The 19,798-nt window shown below is 37.4% G+C and overlaps 1 protein-coding gene across 2 annotated transcripts in view; it reads right to left on the bottom strand.

The window, feature by feature from the left end:
- Window positions 1-1,109: 1,109 nt before the first annotated feature.
- Window positions 1,110-19,798, bottom strand: part of SPAST (spastin) — a 68,955-nt gene continuing 50,266 nt past the window's right edge. For both annotated transcript variants that reach the window (XM_063443212.1, XM_063443211.1), the window contains 10 exons: window positions 19,466-19,540; window positions 19,314-19,385; window positions 15,436-15,511; window positions 13,302-13,393; window positions 11,874-11,953; window positions 10,816-10,858; window positions 6,144-6,223; window positions 5,875-5,945; window positions 3,693-3,733; window positions 1,110-1,935 (listed from right to left, as the gene is read on the bottom strand). In XM_063443212.1, the coding sequence (XP_063299282.1) occupies window positions 1,813-1,935; window positions 3,693-3,733; window positions 5,875-5,945; window positions 6,144-6,223; window positions 10,816-10,858; window positions 11,874-11,953; window positions 13,302-13,393; window positions 15,436-15,511; window positions 19,314-19,385; window positions 19,466-19,540 (753 nt within the window). In that variant the 3' untranslated portion in view covers window positions 1,110-1,812. The remainder of the gene's footprint in view (window positions 1,936-3,692; window positions 3,734-5,874; window positions 5,946-6,143; window positions 6,224-10,815; window positions 10,859-11,873; window positions 11,954-13,301; window positions 13,394-15,435; window positions 15,512-19,313; window positions 19,386-19,465; window positions 19,541-19,798) is intronic.

Here is a 19,798-nt window from a genome sequence, read left to right as displayed (position 1 = left end):
TACTATCTGCACTACAGCGCCAAAACTTTTGGTGGGTTCAACGTTATTAGCGTATGTCAAAGGGTTCTAGGGGGAAAAAATTATTGTGAACCCCTGCTCTAAGCAAACGAGTAATGTCCAGTTATAAATTTGCACTTTAGCATAGCTGTGCCATATGGAAGGACTCAAGGCATCTAAACAGTGACGCCTAAGTGCCAAATCAGTTGTAAATGGTTTTACCACTTACCCTAGAATAGCACCAGAGGGCTCCCTGCACCATAATCGCTACAGACTGCTTTAGTAGTTATGGTGCATATAGTATCCTTTTAAGTAGAAGACAAATTAATTAGAATCCCTTACACCATGTCCACAGATTAACATGTTGCTCTTTGTGGGGCAGAAAAAAAAATACAACCAAAAAAAACAAAAAACAAACCAAAAACATGATACTCAGTGTCTTCATTAAAAAATGCATTTACAATAAACCAATGTAAAAGCAAAATGAAAGATCATTTTAATTATTTTACTTGCGCTACCACAGGTTGTTTTATCTTGGTGAATAAATCGAACAAAAATACTCCCCCCTCCCCCAAATAAATAATGCGTTTGGACTTTAAAATCTTGTAACTTAGAAACAGTGCAGATTTTTAGACATTTTAGAAACCAACAGAAGCATTTCACCCCCACATATAAAAGTGTACAAGCATCAAGAAATTGCAATACATCTGAAACAGTGTATACTTTGAAGTACTGTAAAGTGTAACACGAGGTTACTAATAAAGAACATTTGCTGGGTCACAAGTCGCTATGCTTCAGAATAAAGAAAGACAAATCTCAAGTTTAGAACCTCATAGATGCAATTGCACCACAGTTTCCAATGTAAACACTTAAACAGTGGGTACATTTTAAAAGTTAGAAAAGAACAGGCTTTAGGTGTTTGTATAGTAATAGTTCAAATTCTTCAGAAATTACAAAACATATCTAATGTATAAGCTATGCCCCTTACACACAGCTACCCAACTGTGAGACAACTAACAACATTCTGAAGATATCAGGTTGAACAAAATGATTAGAACTTAATTTTACATGCATATTGAAGAGACTATAAATTATTTTACACAAGTCTAGTTCCCATACCTGAAATATTCTAAATTATCTGTGATATAGCCCTAAAAACACACCAATAAAGCAAACCAGCTGCTTCACAGTTTATTTTTGTTCTTAAAGTGGATCAGCTATGGATTTTCCAGGACCACTAAATACTTTCCTTTGGCACGTATCCAAAAAAATGAGCAATACTCTTACTAACCCCTTTAATTTTTGCTCATCCACCCACACCCAACAGAAAAGTTACAAATTTACAAAAACGCAGTTAGTAGATATAAGGAGTATAGAAGATTTTAAGCTAGTAAAAAAAAAAAAGAAAGGGCAGGCACCAGTAAGCAGGAACTGAAGGCACGGGGGTCTTCCTGTAGCCAAATCAGACCAATCGAGCTTGTAGCACAGTGTACAAAATGTTATATCAGCAACTCAATGTAGAGCCAACTGAACTCTTCTTAACCAGACATTGACGATTGCCCATTTATAATGCTCTACATTACAGAGGGTGCCCTGTGAGTAAATCTCAACTCTAAAGGGCAAAAGATTCTGCAAACATCAAACTTTGTACAACTATTTTTTCCCCATCTGTGTTTAGGCATTTCTAAAGGTTAAGTGCACAGTTCTGACAATTTCCTTTTTTTTTTATTGTAAACATTTGCAAATCTGAATTTCCATAAAGCAAGCTTGCTTAGTGTCCCACTCCTGCCTCAGGGATAGGATGAACACACACACTCAGACAGTAGTATCCCCAAAGTCTCGGTTCCATTGAATGTAAGACTCCAATGTGGAAGGACTCACACTGCATTTTATCTTCTTTAATGAATTCATAAAATCGGAATAAGTTATATTTCGCACCTAAAAATAAAAATATAAATTTAAGAATTATGAAACTGCTATTAGACAGGTGTATATAATTTAGGCCAACTAGTATTTAAGAGTGTGTAATATTTATTATTTATATAGCGGCAGCAAATTCCATATTGAGAAGTATTATGTTTATGATCTTCACATTTTCTCAAGATCAAACCTAACTATACTTTATGAAAGAAAACTTATTCTAAAATATTGAGAATGTTGATTTGATTTAAATTACCAGTTTTCTTCTTCACAGCCTGTCTGCAGTCATAAGAGATTAGGTACCTACACATTTGCAGGCATTAGAAAAGGCAGATGCGATTTTCTTACGTAAACTAAACAATCATGATTTAACCAGTATAATGTATATTTTACAGAAGGGGATATAGTCTTTTAATTTGTAAACAAAATACAAACAAAGTCAGGACACAGAAGGACAATCCACATGCAGATATACTAGTATCAATGGAGCAACATTTTGGCTCTACACCCAAGCCTTTATCAAGAGACTTGATAAAAGCTTGATTGCAGAGCTGAAACTTTGCCCTATTCATCATAATAAATCTGCAGATGAACGGTCCTTATAACTGTGTTTTTTGGACCATCTTTAAAGGAACACTATAGTCTGCTAAATAAAGCAGTTTGTGTATAGATCATTCCCCTGCAATTTCACTGCTCAATTCACTGTCATTTAGGAGTTATATCACTTTGTTTCTGTTTATGCAGCCCTAGCCACACTGACCCTGGCTATGATTGACACAGCCTACATGAAAAAAAAAAAAAAAAAAACTGGTTTCACTTTCAAACAGATGTAATTTACCTTAAATAATTGTATCTCAATCTCTAAATTGAACTTTAATCACATACAGGAGGAAATCTTAATTAAAAGGAACTTGCAATAAAGAAAGCCAAAATAGGGCTCTCTTTACAGGAAGTGTTTATGGAAGGCTGTGCAAGTCACATGCAGGGAGGTGTGACTAGGGTTCATAAACAAAGGGATTTAACGCCTAAATGGCAGAGGATTGAGCAGTGAGGCTGCAGGGGCATGTTCTATACACCAAAACTGCTTCATTAAGCTAAAGTTGTTCAGGTGACTATAGTGTCCCTTTAATTTGTAAGTACAGACACTCCTCACTTACAGACCCGGTTCCGTTTCAACGACCCGGTCGTATAACCAATTGGTCGGTAGGTGAGGAGTTAAGGGATTCCCTGCTCTGCTACGTTCTTCTGTGTTCGGGCACATTTTTCTGAATATAGATTTATGGGATTCCCTGCTCTGGTGCGCATGTCTGTATTCAGGGACATTTCACCGAAAATAGAACGACGCAGCAGAGCAGGGAATCCCTCTAATCCCCACAACAGCTCACAATTACCACCCCAGAAGAGAGCTGGACGTAAGCACGAGCTGTTGTAAAACAGGTAGGTCGCAAAACGAGGACCACCTGTATGCATGGCAGATCAGAACAGTGAGCAAGGATTTATATAGATGGGACAGCAATGAATTCAAGATAATCAGTGTGGAATTAAAATAATATGACAATTCCCAAATGAACCTCAGAAAGAATCACATGCATATGCTGCTTGTGTAATAAAGTTTATGGAACTGTGCATAGGATTTGCCAGTAATATGGCAGCAAATCCTTAGAAAGTACAAATTTTCACAATCTCGAAGGCTGCCTAAAATTCACTTACCCATCTATAGAAATAAATGTGTTCTCTACAATATAATTGATATAAGACGATATATGCCTACTTACATCACTAGCAGACATATTTTTCACTTGTTCAGGTTGTAGTTCTGCAATTAAAAAAAATAAAAATAAAAGATACATAATACATAGCCAGTTTCACATTTGCAAATGACATTTTATATTGCTGGGGTAACTTGCAGGTAGGTGCTGTCATTTTGCCCCAAAGACAGCAAGTCTAAATGCTAAGCGCTATTAAACATATCATCCTAAAATATCAAATTGTACTTAATTTTAATATACCATTTTTATATGGTAATAGGTTGAAAATTTACTGAAATGCTAGATGTACAGTTGTGCTCAAAAGTTTGCATACTCTTGAAGAATTGGTAATATATGTATTATTTTTAAAGAAAACATAAGTGAGCAAGCAAAAAACATTTTTTATTTTTATCGAATTCAAATTCAACTGTAGGTTATAACAGAATGGCACAATCCTAAAATAAAGCATCCCAACAAAGAAAAAAAAAATGAAATAACCCTTGTTCAAAAGCCTGCACCCTTCATTCTTAATACAGTGTATAATCCCCATTAGCATCGATGACAGCATGTAGTCATTTGTAATAGTTTAGGAGGCCCCTAATTCTTGCAGCTGGTATAGCTGCCCATTCGTCTTCGCAAAATATCTCAAGTCTTTTGTCGTCTTGCATGAACTGCACGTTTGAGATCTCCCCCGGGTGGCTCGATGACATTAAGGTCAGGAGACTGTAATGGCCACTCCAAAACCTTCACCCTTTTCTGCTGTATCCACTGAAGGGTCAACTTGGCCTTTTGCTTATGGTCATTGTCATGTTGGCAAGTCCAAGAGCGTCCCATGCGCAGCACCCTTCATGCAGAAGAATGTGAATTGCCTGCCAGTATTTTCTGATAACATGCTGCATTCCCCATGGCTTTAGAACTCACCCCCCAAACATCAGTGACCCACCACCATGCTTCACAGTGGGGATGGTATTCTTTTCACTACAGGCCTTGTTGACAGTGTGCCAGAAGCTGTGAGGTGTGTGAAGGTGTTGTCGGGCATATTGTAACCGGGCTTTTTTGTGGCATTGGCGCAGTAAAGACTTCTTATTGGCAACTCGACCATGCAGCTCATTTTTGTTCAAGTATCGTCATATTGTGCTCCTTGAAACAACCACACCTTTCAGAGCAGCCTGTATTTCTCCTGAGGTTACCTGTTGGTTTTTCTTTGTATCACAAACAATTCTTCCAGCAGTTGTGGCTGAAATCTTTCTTGGTCTACCTGACCTTGGCTTGGTATCGAAAGATCCCAGAATTCTAAACTTCTTAATAAGTGACTGAACAGTACTGAATGGCATTTTCAAGGCTTTTAATATATTTTTGTATCCTTTTCCATCTTTATAAAGTTCCATTACCTTGTTACGCAGGATTTTTGACAGTTCTTTTCTGCTCTCCATGGCTCAGTATCTAGTCTGCTCAGTGCATCCACGTGAGAACCAACAAACTCACTGACTATTTATACACTGTCACTAATTGCAGTTTAGAAAGCCACAGGTGTGGGAAATTAACTCTCAATTGCCATTTTTACCTGTGTGTGTGTGTCACCTTGTGTGTCTGTAAAAAGGGCCAAACTTTCGAAGGTATGTAAACTTTTGATCAGGGCCATTTGGGTGATTTCGGTTATCGTGATATAAAAAGGAGTCAAACAACTATGCGATAATAAATGGCTTCATATGATTACTATTCTTCAATAATTTTTTTTTTTTTGCATGATCATATTTTCAAAATTAATGCCAAAATTTCACAATTTCTGCCAGTGTATCAAACTTTTGAGCACAACTGTATTAGACAATTCCACAATCGTCACTAATAAATTGTTTTTTTTTTCCTTTAACTATCCTAGTTGTATATAAAATATAAGAAAAACTGAATTCTGTTTCATCCTTATAATCATTGAAATGTATTAATACTTCATTTTGAGTTCTATACATATAATATATAAAAAAAAATTGTGTCGGATCTTGTACAAATGACATATCCATATACATGTGTTTTCTATCTTCCTCAGTCAATATGCAGAAAATTCCAGGGGGTGGGGTGTAGATTAAATGATAAAGCTTGTTGTATTGGTTGTAGTACAAGTATGCAGAGTCCCATTCTTGGTCAGTTTTAGGTGGTTTGGATCAAAACCTAGGGGTCCGTGAAGCAACCCAATCCTATTGTACATTTATACCTCTAATTGGTCCAAGAGCTGCATCTTTTGCCAGGGCAGTGATATCACTTCCTGAATATCCTTCTGTCAGCCTAGTGTCACAAAATAAAAATGCATTATGTTTACAACTTTAGCTTTAAAAACAATAATTACTTTAGAAGATAAACACATGCCAATATTACACCAGTGGATGTGGGAAACAAATAAATAAGTAAGAAAAGGCGCGCAAGGTTTTAAAATTTTATTACAAATATACATATGATATTTCCAATAACTCCCAAATAGCTTACCTTGCCAACCGCCTCAATTCTTTTTCAGACAGTGGGTTGCCCTGCTTGACTAGGAGATTTGTGAGAAGCAGTAGCCTTGTCTATACGGAAGAGCACATACAAGTTTGAAAAGTGATAAAGAAATATCTGTTAACACATATATACAGCGTGATTAAAAACAAACCAAAGACATAAAAAAAAAAAAAAAATGAATAAAGAAAGTGCTGTATTTACTTATCACCCAAAAACAGGAATTCTCTTTGCTATGCTTACACACACACACACATATATATATAATTGTATGCATGCATAAAACACTCAAAAGCATGTCTATATAGATTAAGGATCGACCGATTATCAGTCTGGCCGATATTCGGTATTTTCGGCAATATCGGTATCGGCCTATAGAGAGAATACAGATCAGGACTGCAGCAAACTCTTACTTACCTTCCCAGCAGCTTCATTCAGCTCCCCTGTCTAAATCTCGCTAGTCCTGCGGCTGTCAGAGCGTTGCCACGGGTTACCATTGGAATGTTCCGCGCGGCACGCTGGCAGCAAGTTTTAAATAGGGGAGCTGAAGGGAAGGTAATAAAGAGCTGGCTGTGGCCCCCCCACTGCACAGTCCATGCCACCGGACCACCAGGGAATGCCAAATCCCCTTCCCTGGCCAAGTAAGAAGCGGGGGGTGTCATATAAACTCTACACAAACACTGCATACACTATACCCACATACACACACTCTACATTAACTATACACACACTACACAAACACAATCTGCATTCATTATATACACACACTACACAAACACTATTCACTACGCACACTGCATTCACACACACTACACAAACACATTCTGCATCCATTGTATACACACTACACAAACACTCCATTCACTAATCAAATAGTCGCACTGCACCCACACATTCTTGAAAACAAACAATTCTGACTGGCATGTATATTTTGTGCATTTACCTTAATAAAAAAAGATTTGCAAAAATATAAATAATTAACATGTTCAGTTAACAGTTGATTAGTGTAGAAATAGGTTATTTTTTTAAAATGGTAAATGTAAATTGGCTCTAAAAAAAAAAAATTAATATCGGCCGATCCCCAATATAGATCCATACATAAAAGGAGTACAAATGTCTGTTGCTCATGTACAACAATCCCCTCATTTTAGTTTGCATATAAAAAACACACTGCAGATTTCAAGAATTACAGAAGTTTGATGGTTAGTCTACCGTATATACTCGAGTATAAGCCGAGTTTTTCAGCACATTTTTTGTGCTGAAAAAACGGAACTCGGCTTATACTCGAGTCATAGTCTGTATTATGGCAATTTGCATTGCCATAATACAGACTGAGGGAGAGAGGGCTGGCAGAGATCTTACTTACCCGTCCTGCAGCTCCTGTCAGCTCTCTCCTCCTCCGCGCCATCCGTTCAGCACCTCGGTCAGCTCCCAGTGTAAATCTCGCGAGAGCCGCGGCTCTCACGAGACTTACAGTGTGAGCTGACAGAGGGAGCTGCGCGGTCGGCGCGGAGGAGGAGAGAGCTGACAGGAGCTGCAGGACGGGTAAGTAAGATCTCTGCCAGCTCCCTCTCCCCCCCCACTGAACTGCCAATGCTGGACCACTAGGGAAGGAGCCCCCCTCCCTGCCATGTATCAAGCAGGGAGGGGGGACGAAAATAAAAATAATAATTAAATAAAAAATAATAAGGAAAAAAATATATTAAAATAATACAAAATAATAAATAAAATAATAAAATTGCCCACCCCCCCACCACTGCAACACACACACACACACACACACACACACACACTGCACTCATACACACACACACACTGCAAATAAATATTCAATTAATATATTTTTTTTAGGATCTAATTTTATTTAGAAATTTACCAGTAGCTGCTGCATTTCCCACCCTAGTCTTATACTCGAGTCAATACGTTTTCCCAGTTTTTTGGGGTAAAATTAGGGGCCTCGGGTCGGCTTGTACTCGAGTATATACGGTATATAAAAATTGACTCAACATGGTTTACTGCATTATATAGATAATTTGTTCCCGACCTAATATGAAGCAAGGTACACTTTAATAAGAGACATTTCCAGAACACTTTCTTTTTATCAACAGACAGCTTATAAATATTGTTTATGTGATGCCTTATTAGAGATATACATACATATACATCTACCAAAATTAACTTTTGCTAACTGTGGCAGAAATGCCTCTGCCACATGTTTTTTGAGGGGCCTGCTTGCCAGCCTCCTGCCTCAGGACTATGGCCCCTGCAATAGACCCTGGTTAAACGACTTTAAAAACGACTTTGCAATTGGGACTATGTGGTTCGGGAACCGACCAGCCGCACAAACCAAAGACCATCCGGAAGCTTGATAAATCCTATTAACACTTATTAACGATTCTAACAGCAGTGTTCCAATTGTTGTCTGGGTGGCCGCTGTTCGCATGAAGTTGGCGGTCATCTTGTTCACATGAACGCAGGTAGTGGTGTTTGGTCGTTGAGTTCCTGGAACTAAAATCGTAAACAAACCGAACACCGCTGGGCTTCCATCATCACCTGCGTTCGGTTTTACACAACTTAGAAGGGCACTGTTCGGTGAAATCGTTCTTCTGGATGAGGTGAACAAGCTCCAGGGTAAGACTATTGACTATGTTCGGCAATTTGTTCAGTTTTTAAACTACCGAACTAGACCGACCGCAAACCCTGATTCTCTGGAACTGTTTTGGGCAGGAGCCATGTGTGCGGTCGGTCATTATAACTTTCATGGAAATCCCGAACCCCTGAACCGATAGGAGTGATTTTTGGATATGTTGGTCTCCCAGATCACGGCTATCAGGGGGATATGACTTTTGGATTATTGTAAAATATAGGTTTTCTGTGCCTGGAGATAATGGAGTTTAGCCCCTTAAGGACACATGACATGTGTGACATGTCATGATTCCCTTTTATTCCAGAAGTTTGGTCCTTAACCCCTTAAGGACCAAACTTCTGGAATAAAAGGGAATCATGACATGTCACACACGTCATGTGTCCTTAAGGGGTTAAGGGGTTAATACAGTTCCTGACTCCATTATCTCTCAGGCACAGGGGAGGGATCTTCCTGTTTTGTGTGGGTGTGTCCTAGACCTGAGAGTAATTACAGTGTGTACTTTGTCACAGTCCCCTCTCAGGTCCAATGGGGAATGCTCCTGCAATGTGTTATGGAAACCCCTTGCATGGGGACTTGCATATAAAGCAAGTTATGGCTGCCATTAAACAGTTCAACACAGAACCTCGTCTCGTGATTGTAGGGAACAGCTATACCAGTTATATCACTAGCTCTTGTAAGAGCTATCCTGCTATACTCTCTGGAGGAGGAGAGGTCTACCCACTGCAAGCTGGATCCCTGACTTGGGTCAAGGGTGGGTGGAGGACGACGAGACCCCAGCCAAGTTGCGGCGGCTATGGTGTCTGGAGGAGTGCTTGGAAGTACTCTGAAGCATCGATTGGCAGAGGCACCCAGTCGGGCTGGCAGGCGGTCCGTCACAGTAACGAATTGTAATTTTCAGATGGGAATCCCATCTTTATAAGGACATTTAACATTTTACTTATTTTAAGGTCCGCACAAAAGTGTGTCTTTTTGGCACACACTGAGTTGTGCTACAGGCACAATGGTTGAAAACCACTGATGTAGATCAGTGGTTTTCAGTGTGCCGTGACACGATAGTGTGCATCAAGCAACCTCAAAGTGCACCATACATTAACTTTGCAAGGGTTGCAAGTTGGAATTAAAAATTTGATTTTTTTAAATTATTTTTTTTAAGTTACCTTCAATATGTCCCTCTGTCCACTGCTTAGTGGGTCTGTCAGCAGGTGCAGTGCCTCATTCTGGTCTATGGAAAATTAGCTTATTTCATAATCTACTGCCGAGCAGGGGTTTGGATACGTAGATAATGACCTATCCAGAGTTTCAATCACCCTATGTGTAAACCACTTATAGGGTGGCTGCTATGACCTTACACACACTCCTGATCATTGTTCAGTGAACCAGGCTATGTTTTGCCATCATGACAGTCGTGGACTATGCATGTGCAGTTTGCACGTTGGTTTAATTTTGGGGGAAGAGTTTTCTCTTCTGTGCATTCAGCAAGCACATGCTGCACACATACAACTGGGACAAAAAAAAAAAATTATATGAAGTAAGAGTTTCGGGTTGCCTGATTTACAGCACTTGTGGGCTGTTTTTTCTTGGCATTGATGTTTACAAATCTGTTGATGTAAGCAATTCTCGAACATGAATGTAGGATCAGAAAACACTAAGTACCATGCACTTGGCAGCAACACAAAGTATTTATGGTGCTTAGGCCGATCCGTCCTGCCCCATGATGATAGATTATTAGTTCAGCTGGAAACAGACATTAAAAAATAAAAATAAATGTATATTTCACTAAAACCACATGTCTCACACTGCAGAAGTTGAGGCCAGGTGCATTTAGATAGCTATGTGCCCTGTACCAAAAGTCATATACATTTGGGGGGGGGGGGGGGGGGAGAAGAGGGGTGTACCAGATGATGTGTTTTATTCATTTGAGAAATATAGCCTCAAGATAGGTCTATAAGGATGAACATATGTAATTTTGTCTTCTCTAGCCTAGGTATATGTACAAAAAAAGTAAACAGTTCTTACCTCTTCATTTGGTAATGAGACATAAATTCTCTTTGCGAATCGCCTACAACAAAAAGTAAAATCAATTACATAAAACTTAATTGAGGAGTATTTTACAAAAATGGTAATGGTTTTGCAGAACTAAACAGAGTGGTTAGCAACAACTGGTCAGCTTTTCTAAGCTGCAAACACCTAAACGTTTAGGCAGACAGGAAATTAATTCCGTCAAGTATTTTTTATTAATGTTTTAAAATAATGTATCATTGGCATTTATATATAGAATAAAATACACATACATATTATAAATATTTGTATATGAAATAAGTAAACTATGTACAGAAATAAAATAAAGTGTCAAGTAATTAATAACACGGCAGTAAAAAATAAATAAATCAGAAAACAGAATAGGCATTCAGTCAGGTGGGAACATGGTTAAAGTCTGAATTTATCTTTCACATCATCTTCCCACAATAACCATTCATGCTGCAACAAAGATGTGAAAATAGATGGATCATGAAAAGACCGTAAATTAATTAAATCAGTAACTGAGACAAGTACCAAACAAAACAGTCTATAAATCATCTGTCAAACGTAATTTTTAAAGTATATGATTCAACAACCAGAGTGAAACAGCAAAAGGGCTTACTGCAAATAGTTTTTCATACATTGTACATCTGAACATTGGTCAGCCCTGAAAAGACACTAATGGTACCGACTAAAGCTATAAAATGGGGTTTACAGAATATTTTGTTAAACTATGGTTTATAATAAAATATCGCAAGCTGATCCAAGAGTTATCAATGTGTGTTTTGCCGATATTTAAAACTGGTCAGTAAGTATAACACCCTAATCTGTATCCAAATAGAGGTGATCAGAGTGAGCTAAATTTGCTTGTAAAAAATCTCTAACTCAAAAAGCAATTAAAAATTAAGCCACACACCATTTCTATTCTGGGATAAAATGTATTGGCGAGGAGAAAAAAACAAAACAAAAAAAAACATTTCTTTATTCACAACCTGAAAACTACAATATACAAGATGCAGTTAAATAGAGCAGTTTGAACACAAAAAAACTGGCACCTGAGAGCAGCATCATCAAGCTCTTGAGGTCTGTTTGTTGCCCCCATGACAAGGACTCTGTCATCTCCAGAAGACTGTACCTATAATGCAAAGCAGTAAATTACCAACAAAAATTAAAATCATATGATGCTAGAACAACAAAATGATACACACTTTCTGCTCGGTTTTCACAACTAAAGACTAAAAAAAAGTTTTTTACATTAAACTTGCCACCTGCTGTGTGGACTAGGTTATCAAAATGTTCAGTCAGCCAACTGGTAAATCACCTAGGCAAAAAAAGCCACCTACAGTTTCCCTGTCCCAGTCATGAAAAACTATGTATAGATTAATTGGCTAGGTAGACTAGACATTTAAAATGTATATACAGATATATAATTTTAAAGGGCCATGTAAGGTTTGAGCTGATTTTTCTTTCTAATACCTCTGCATCATCAAAATTTGTTACAGAGAAGCACTATGTAGGTGCCAGAAAGACCCATTTAGCAGTGACTGGAATCTATGCATAATCTACACAATTTGCATACATTTCTGTGCATAATCCAGACATTTAAAAAGAACAAGGATGGTGAAGATTAGCAACGTCCTAATCCAGGGACTACTATAAAAACAAGTGAAGAGCATATTTCTAGTATCAGTCTCTTATTACCAATGACAATAGCAAACTTGACCATCTCCAGAACATGTACTCAGCTTTGTTGGATCTCTATTGGTGTGGTTTACGAACCCAGGCACACACTCAAAATATCTGAATACACGGACATTGCCATCACATATGAAAGAATGTACATACTGTATTTAAAGATATTGGTTCTCCCAGTGGAAAGTTTACCTAGATCCCACTAGCATATAAACTCATTGAGCAGGGCCCTCAACGCCTCTGTTGCCCTGTGCGTCCAACTTATCTGGTTACAATTACATGTTTGTTAGTCCACCCATTGTACAGTGCTGCCGAATTTGTTTACTTTCTAAAAATAAAAATATTAATATTGCTCATTATAACAATGTTATTGCCAATCCCATAATGGATGGATGCCCTGCCCCCACCCCCAATATTATTTAAAAAAAAATGTTATTTAATTTTTTTCTTAAAGGGGTGTTCATTCATTTGTTAGATTGATAAATGTTAGTTATAATTAATATTGCTTCGTTTGTTAAAATTGCAAAACTTTTCAATAAAAAACATTTGACAAGATTTGTCAAACTTGTAAAAACTGCCAAGTCTAAAATATACCCATAATACTTGAAACTAGAAGCTTTGCATTGACATTTTGTGGCTGCAAACAGTGGTGTACTGTACACTGCTGGGAAGTCATGACTGACAGGTGCCTGGACTCCATGGTAACTGCCTCACTTTTAGTACTTTACAAACTAGCATAAATGGAGGTAGGGGTTATCAGAGTGCTGGAAAATAGAAAGGGAAATACTTACACCATCGAACTGAACTAAAAACTCTGTTTTTAACCTCCTTGTGGAATCATGCTCTCCTTCCTTTCTCTCACATAACAGGCTATCAATCTCATCTGCAAAAATAAATACACAGTTAAACAGATAGATACACCCACACACAATAAGAGTAAGCTATGTATAGTACAGCGCTAGCAGTTATTGAAATTAACCAGTTTGTGACCAAGGATGTTTTGAGATTTTATGTATTTGTGACTGAGGCCTTGTTGGCACTTGTTGTTCATTCCACAGTAATTTCAAGCTGTTTAAGAGCACCCATGTGTTATAAATCATGTTACAAGGACAGACAGGGCTTTTTATTTCTACAAGCATATCTTATACGAGAATAAAATATAAAGTTTAAGAATAAAAAAAAAAAAAAGTGTTTATAGTAATTTCTACACAACTAGTGCAACTAAAGCTTAAAGCAGGTTTACTGCTGAACACCATAATAACAAATCAAAATTAAGTTGATATGGTACCAGGAGCCCCCTTGGTGCTACCCTTACCTTCATGGTTTAAACTGTCCACAAATGATAAAACCATTTGGTTGCCTCTCCAGCACCCTTACCCTATGTAACCATCACATCTGCTTTCTCCAGGTCTGATCCAGGAAGCAAGGCCTGCCACTGGGCATCAGCATCGCTGATTTGCTTTCATAAGGAAGATATGCATCCCTTTGTATGAATGGGGAGCTACTGACTGGCTTAGAGTGTGAGCTTCCCCGGAGGCTTTGCTTTCTGGATCTGAATTAGAGAAAGCGGATGTGGAAGGTCAACTTAGAGGTTAAAACACAGAACAGTACTAGTGTACTCCAAACATCATAACCACTAGAGTTGTCTGTAGCATATATTTCTGGAATATAGTAATATTAAGTTTAGGCTAACTGCTGGAGATCATTGTTGCATAACAAATATGCATATGTATTTAGAAAACATTAACATGAAAGTGATTATATCGGGGGTTTTGGGCAACAGCGCTTTAAAACTATAAACCTAATTAAAAATCAGTGAGAAAGATTATTTTTTTTTTTTTTTTTTAATTCTTTATTTTTCGATGCAATGTCAGAGGTACAAACATAGTATAGTGTGCCACAACAGCATATACATGTAACTTGACATTTTTCAATACGTTCTACTATTGGGGTGGAGTCATCTTATGCACCTTTTTCAGAAATACTCGGCTGTCTGGTTATATCGAGTTAACCGTCTCTACCAGTGGTCGTTTTTAGTCTATGGCGGGTCGCGCCTTGGTTTGGCGCCTGAGTGGTGGTGGTTCTCTGGTACAGGGTGTGCGCTGATAAGCCACCCATCTCTGTAGATGGTGTAGTGTGTGCTTACATTCGTCTGCTTGAGAGTGGTGGGTTGTGTGGAGCGTGGTTGTCTGTGTCTTGCCAGGGTTTAGTCAGGATTGACTGTTTGATGTTGTTGGTTTGCCCCTGTGTTAGGCGTGATGCTCCTTTGTGTATCTTGCCCTTTATCCCCAGTGCAGGGAGGGGGGGAGGGGGGGGTTGGTGTCATGGTGCTGGCCGTCCGTCATATTGCCTCTAGGTATCTATTCCGTCTATGTGAGGTACCAGCTAGATTAGGTCTGCTTAACATTTCTCGAAGTGAGAAAGATTTTAAATAATCATTTGGAATATTCCATTTATTTCTTATGCTCCTCTAAGGTCTTTTCCCCCCCAACAATGACTCTTTACAGTAGCAATAGAGTCATTTTTGTGGAACACCTTTCATTTGAAAAGAATTACCCAGCTTTATGTTAAAAACCTAAGCCCCGCAATATGAAATAAAAAAAATAAAATCAGTTAGCCATGATTTATATTAAACAGACTTCACATACTAGTAGGATTTACTTCTAAGCCATACCCAAGAAAATGCAGAAATAAGTCAATAAAAATGATTGTGCTCTAACAACCCAATTTATGGATAATTTCCAAAACGTTCCCAATACTGAGCGGTCGTCTTTTTTTCAGCTCATCTGTAATTTCTTGATGGTGTGGGGTTGACAAATCTGACTACATCTTAACAGTACTCTAATGGAGTCACTAAAACAAAATGAATAAACTATAATCGTATAGTAAAAAAGAAATACACTGAAAATGTAAACAAGTACTCACCTAGGAAAATAATAGATGGTTGCAGTTCTCTAGCCACAGAAAATAGAGCACGAACGGTTTTCTCACCTTCACCAACCTAAAAGCAGTACACAAACAAACGTAATAGTGGAATAGTAGTTGTACAACATTCACGCACATATTGGATGTAAGTGAAGTCCATTTTCCGGTGTAGTGGTTTTAAATGTCCCATGAAGCCTTGAGTATACAATGGAGAATTACCCCCCCCCCCCTTCAAACCACCCCCCCCCCAAAAAAAAACACCCCAAAACATTTAGCACAATCAATAGCTGCCTTTTAGTTAACTATTCAGTGGCACTAAAACACAGTTCCTCTTTTAAGTGACACTACAGGCATCCAGGCAACTTAATCTCAATCAAGTGGCCCGGGTGCCATGTCCCTCTAGTTTTAACCTTGCAACTAAAAACAATGCTGCACTGCAGGCACAACAAAGTTTACATTGCAGGGTTTAACCCCTTAAGACCGGAGGGCGTACTATTACGTCCTTTTAAAAGCGTCTCTAAATGCCGCAGGACGTAATAGTACGCCCTCCGTTTTTTTGTAACTTACCCGGTCGCCGGCAATCCCACGCCGGCGATCGCGGTTGGGGGGACTCCCAGGGAGCCCCCCACGGCACGTCTGCTCTCTTCAGCCCCCCCCCCCCCCCCCCCCCGGGCCATGTGAGAGTGAGGTCCTTGCGAGGACGTCACAAGTCACAATCACATGGCCGGGATAGCTGCCTGCTGCATTGCCAGCAGGGGGACTAACTGTAATGACAATTAGTCCCCCTGCTGGCTGGAAATCAAATTCAAATTAATTAAAATAAGTGTAAAAAAAATATATATATATATATATATATATATATATATATATACTTAGATCATATATATATTGTGTGTATATATATATATATATATATATATATATATATACACACACGATCTAAGTATATATATATATATATATATATATATATATACACACACACATATATAATTATATATATATTAATATCAAATTACACGTAGACTGATACTGATTAAATATATATATATATATATATATAGTTATATATAATAAAAAATAATATGTAAATACGTAAAAAAAATTAAAAATAAAATATTAAAAAATATATAGATGTGTTTTATTTCGTTCTAACTGTATTGTGATATATATATTTATATCAAAATACACATAGAACGAAATAATATATATCTATATACGTATATCACTATATATATATACCTATATATAAATAAAAATATAAAAAAAATTATATATATATATATATATATATATATATATATATATATATATATACACACACACACATGTGTATATATATATATATATATATACACACACACACACACACACACACACACGTGTATATATATATATATATATATATATATATATATATATATATACACACACACACACACACACACATACATATATATTAATTCTACACATATATTTATGTAATAATTTTACATACATTAGGTATCCTAATTAATTACAATTAGCGGGACCTGCCCGACAACCCATGCCAAAAGTATAGGGAATTTAATTTGCTAGCACTATATTTAACCCTATAACTTTCCAATACACCATAAAACCTGTACATGGGGGGTACTGTTTTACTCGGGAGACTTCGCTGAACACAAATATTAGTGTTTCAAAACAGTAAATTGTATTACAACGATGATATCGCCAGTAAAAGTGACGTTTTTTGCATTTTTCACGCACAAATAGCACTTACACGGACGATATTATTGCTGCAATACTTTTTACTGTTTTGAAACACAAATATTTGTGTTCAGCGAAGTCTCCCGAGTACAACAGTACCCCTCATGTACAGGTTTCATGGTGTTTTTTAAAAGTTACAGCGTCAAATATAAGGCTTGTGTTTCATTTTTTTCACATTAAAATTCGCCAGATTGGTTACGTTGCCTTTGAGACCCTATGGTAGCCCAAGAATGAAAATTACCCCTATGATGGCATACCATTTGCAATAGTAGACAACCCAAGTTATTGCAAACGGTGTATGTCCAGTCTTTTTTAGTAGCCACTTAGTCACAAACACTGGCCAAAACTTGTGTTTTTTGCATTTTTCACACACAAACAAATACTAACGCTAATTTTGGCCAGTGTTTGTGACCAAATGGCTACTAAAAAAGACTGGACATACCCCATTTGCAATACCTTGGGTCGTCTACTATTGCAAATGGTATGCCATTATGGATGTAAATTTATTTCCTGGGCTACTATACAGTCTCAAAGGCAATGTTACATTTGAAATTGAAATTTGCCAGATTGGTTACACGCTATATTTGACCCTGTAACTTCCCAAAACACCATAAAACCTGTACATAGGGGGTACTGTTTTACACGTGAGACTTTGCTGAATACAAATATGTGTATTTTATTGCAGTAAAAGCAAACAGTATTATGACATTGACAGTAAAATGTCATGTAGAACTAAAAAAATCAAAAAAAAAATCAAATTTTCTCAATATTTGATATTAAATGAAAGCCCTGTTTCCCCTGAATAAAATGATATATAATAAGGGGGGGTGCATTTAATATGAAAGAGGTGAATTACGGATGGACAGACATATAGCGCAAATGCCAGGTTTTGTTTACATTTTGTTTCGTTCACAACTTGTACATTTGGCTGCGGTGTTAAGGGGTTAAATGCCAGTGACAGCCACTAGACACACTTCTGATGAAAGAGTAAATATTATGTTCTACCAGATGTTCGTTAATTGGTGCAGCGCAACATTTTGCCATCCATGTGCACTAACCTTCTGGTGCTTCCCTATGGAAAAGCATTGAATTGGCAGAAATAATTGATCTTTATTATCTCAGCCAAGGAGGCAGAGCTTCCCCAAAAAAGACCAGAGCAGCGAGGGCTGAAAATAGGTCAAATTCACTCGTGCCCTCACTGTTTTTCACTTCACATGACCTTGCTTATAGTTGTCTAGGGCAGAAATTCAAGGAAGTAAGTTTTTTGTGATGGCAGCATCTGAGGAAGATTTCACATTGAGGAGCATTACAATGTAAATGAGATAAACAATCGGTTTCTCTTTGTGTTGATTCTTTGTTGTAAAAATGCATACATGTAGAATATTAAGTGGCCATTGTCAAGATTATCGTTTTCAACACAGTTACTGAAATTTACTCTGTTTTTAATGCAATTTAAATCAGTCCACTCCTTAAAAGGAGTACTTTGGCAGGAAAATAAATCAGCATAGCGAGAGGAGGCGAAAGTTTTAAGAACAAGGAAATAAACAGATATACTTACCTAGAGCTGTCCCCATGGGCACCGCTATCTTTTTTCAGCTCCTGGCATTTCATCTGCCAGGAGCTACAAGAGTACAAAACTGAGGAACAGAGAATTCTGCAAAACTACAATATCTTCTATAGACAAACTTTAGAGAGCAACAAAAAGATTACATTTTAACACAGCTACCACTAGCAGGAACTGACAAAACTTGTTTTTATTTATTATTTTAATCAAGTTTTGTCCACTTAGGACTTAAGACATAGTAGTGTGTATTTTAGGACATCTTGACTATGTTGGAATTTCAGTGAAATTACAATGCATTCAACATAAGTATTTCATAAACCTTCTGAAAACAATACTGAAAATATCAGTGACAGTGACACTTTCATTAGTCCAACATCATAAATAAAATATACTGGGAGAATACGGATATTTATATAAAAAGCTTAGCACAAATGCTTTTTAAAAAGGAGAGAAACAAGCCTCTGGCATGGTACCGAAGAACAATAGTGGGACAAAAATTACAGAATGCTATTTTTTTTGCTAGGCGTTATGAAATAAATAAAATAATAATATTAGGGTTACTTACATATTTAGAAGTAAGGCTTGCTGCACTTATGTTAATAAATGTCGCATTTGACTCTGCTGCCACTGCCTTTGCCTAAACATAGGAAATAACATTTAATACACAGCATTCTCTGACAATGGCACTGTATACCTAAATAGAAAGGTTTCACTCACCAGCATAGTCTTTCCATTTCCAGGAGGACCAAATAGCAGCAGCCCACGTGCAGGCGTTCTTAGACCAGTGAACAACTGTTAAAAGAAGTGAATACCTTGAATTACATCAAATGAGAAAGAATTGACATTTTCATTTTCTATATTGGAATGGTAGAAGATTACAAATGCCCTTCAAGTGATGATCAATGTGCAAAGCATTTCAAAGTTTTGCCAGTCTGTTTTCTTCATTGAGAAACTGCAGGATACGATACAGAAGAAACAAGCTGTATCAGAGTAACATGTCAAATAAGATTCAATCATATATAATCCGGATTGAAAAGTCTTTTTTTTGTA

This window comes from Pelobates fuscus, chromosome 2 (assembly GCF_036172605.1).
Source record: "Pelobates fuscus isolate aPelFus1 chromosome 2, aPelFus1.pri, whole genome shotgun sequence".
Classification (NCBI taxonomy): domain Eukaryota; kingdom Metazoa; phylum Chordata; class Amphibia; order Anura; family Pelobatidae; genus Pelobates; species Pelobates fuscus.
The sequence above is the reverse complement of the archived record's forward strand: the minus strand, read 5'-3'. Positions and strand labels throughout refer to the sequence as shown.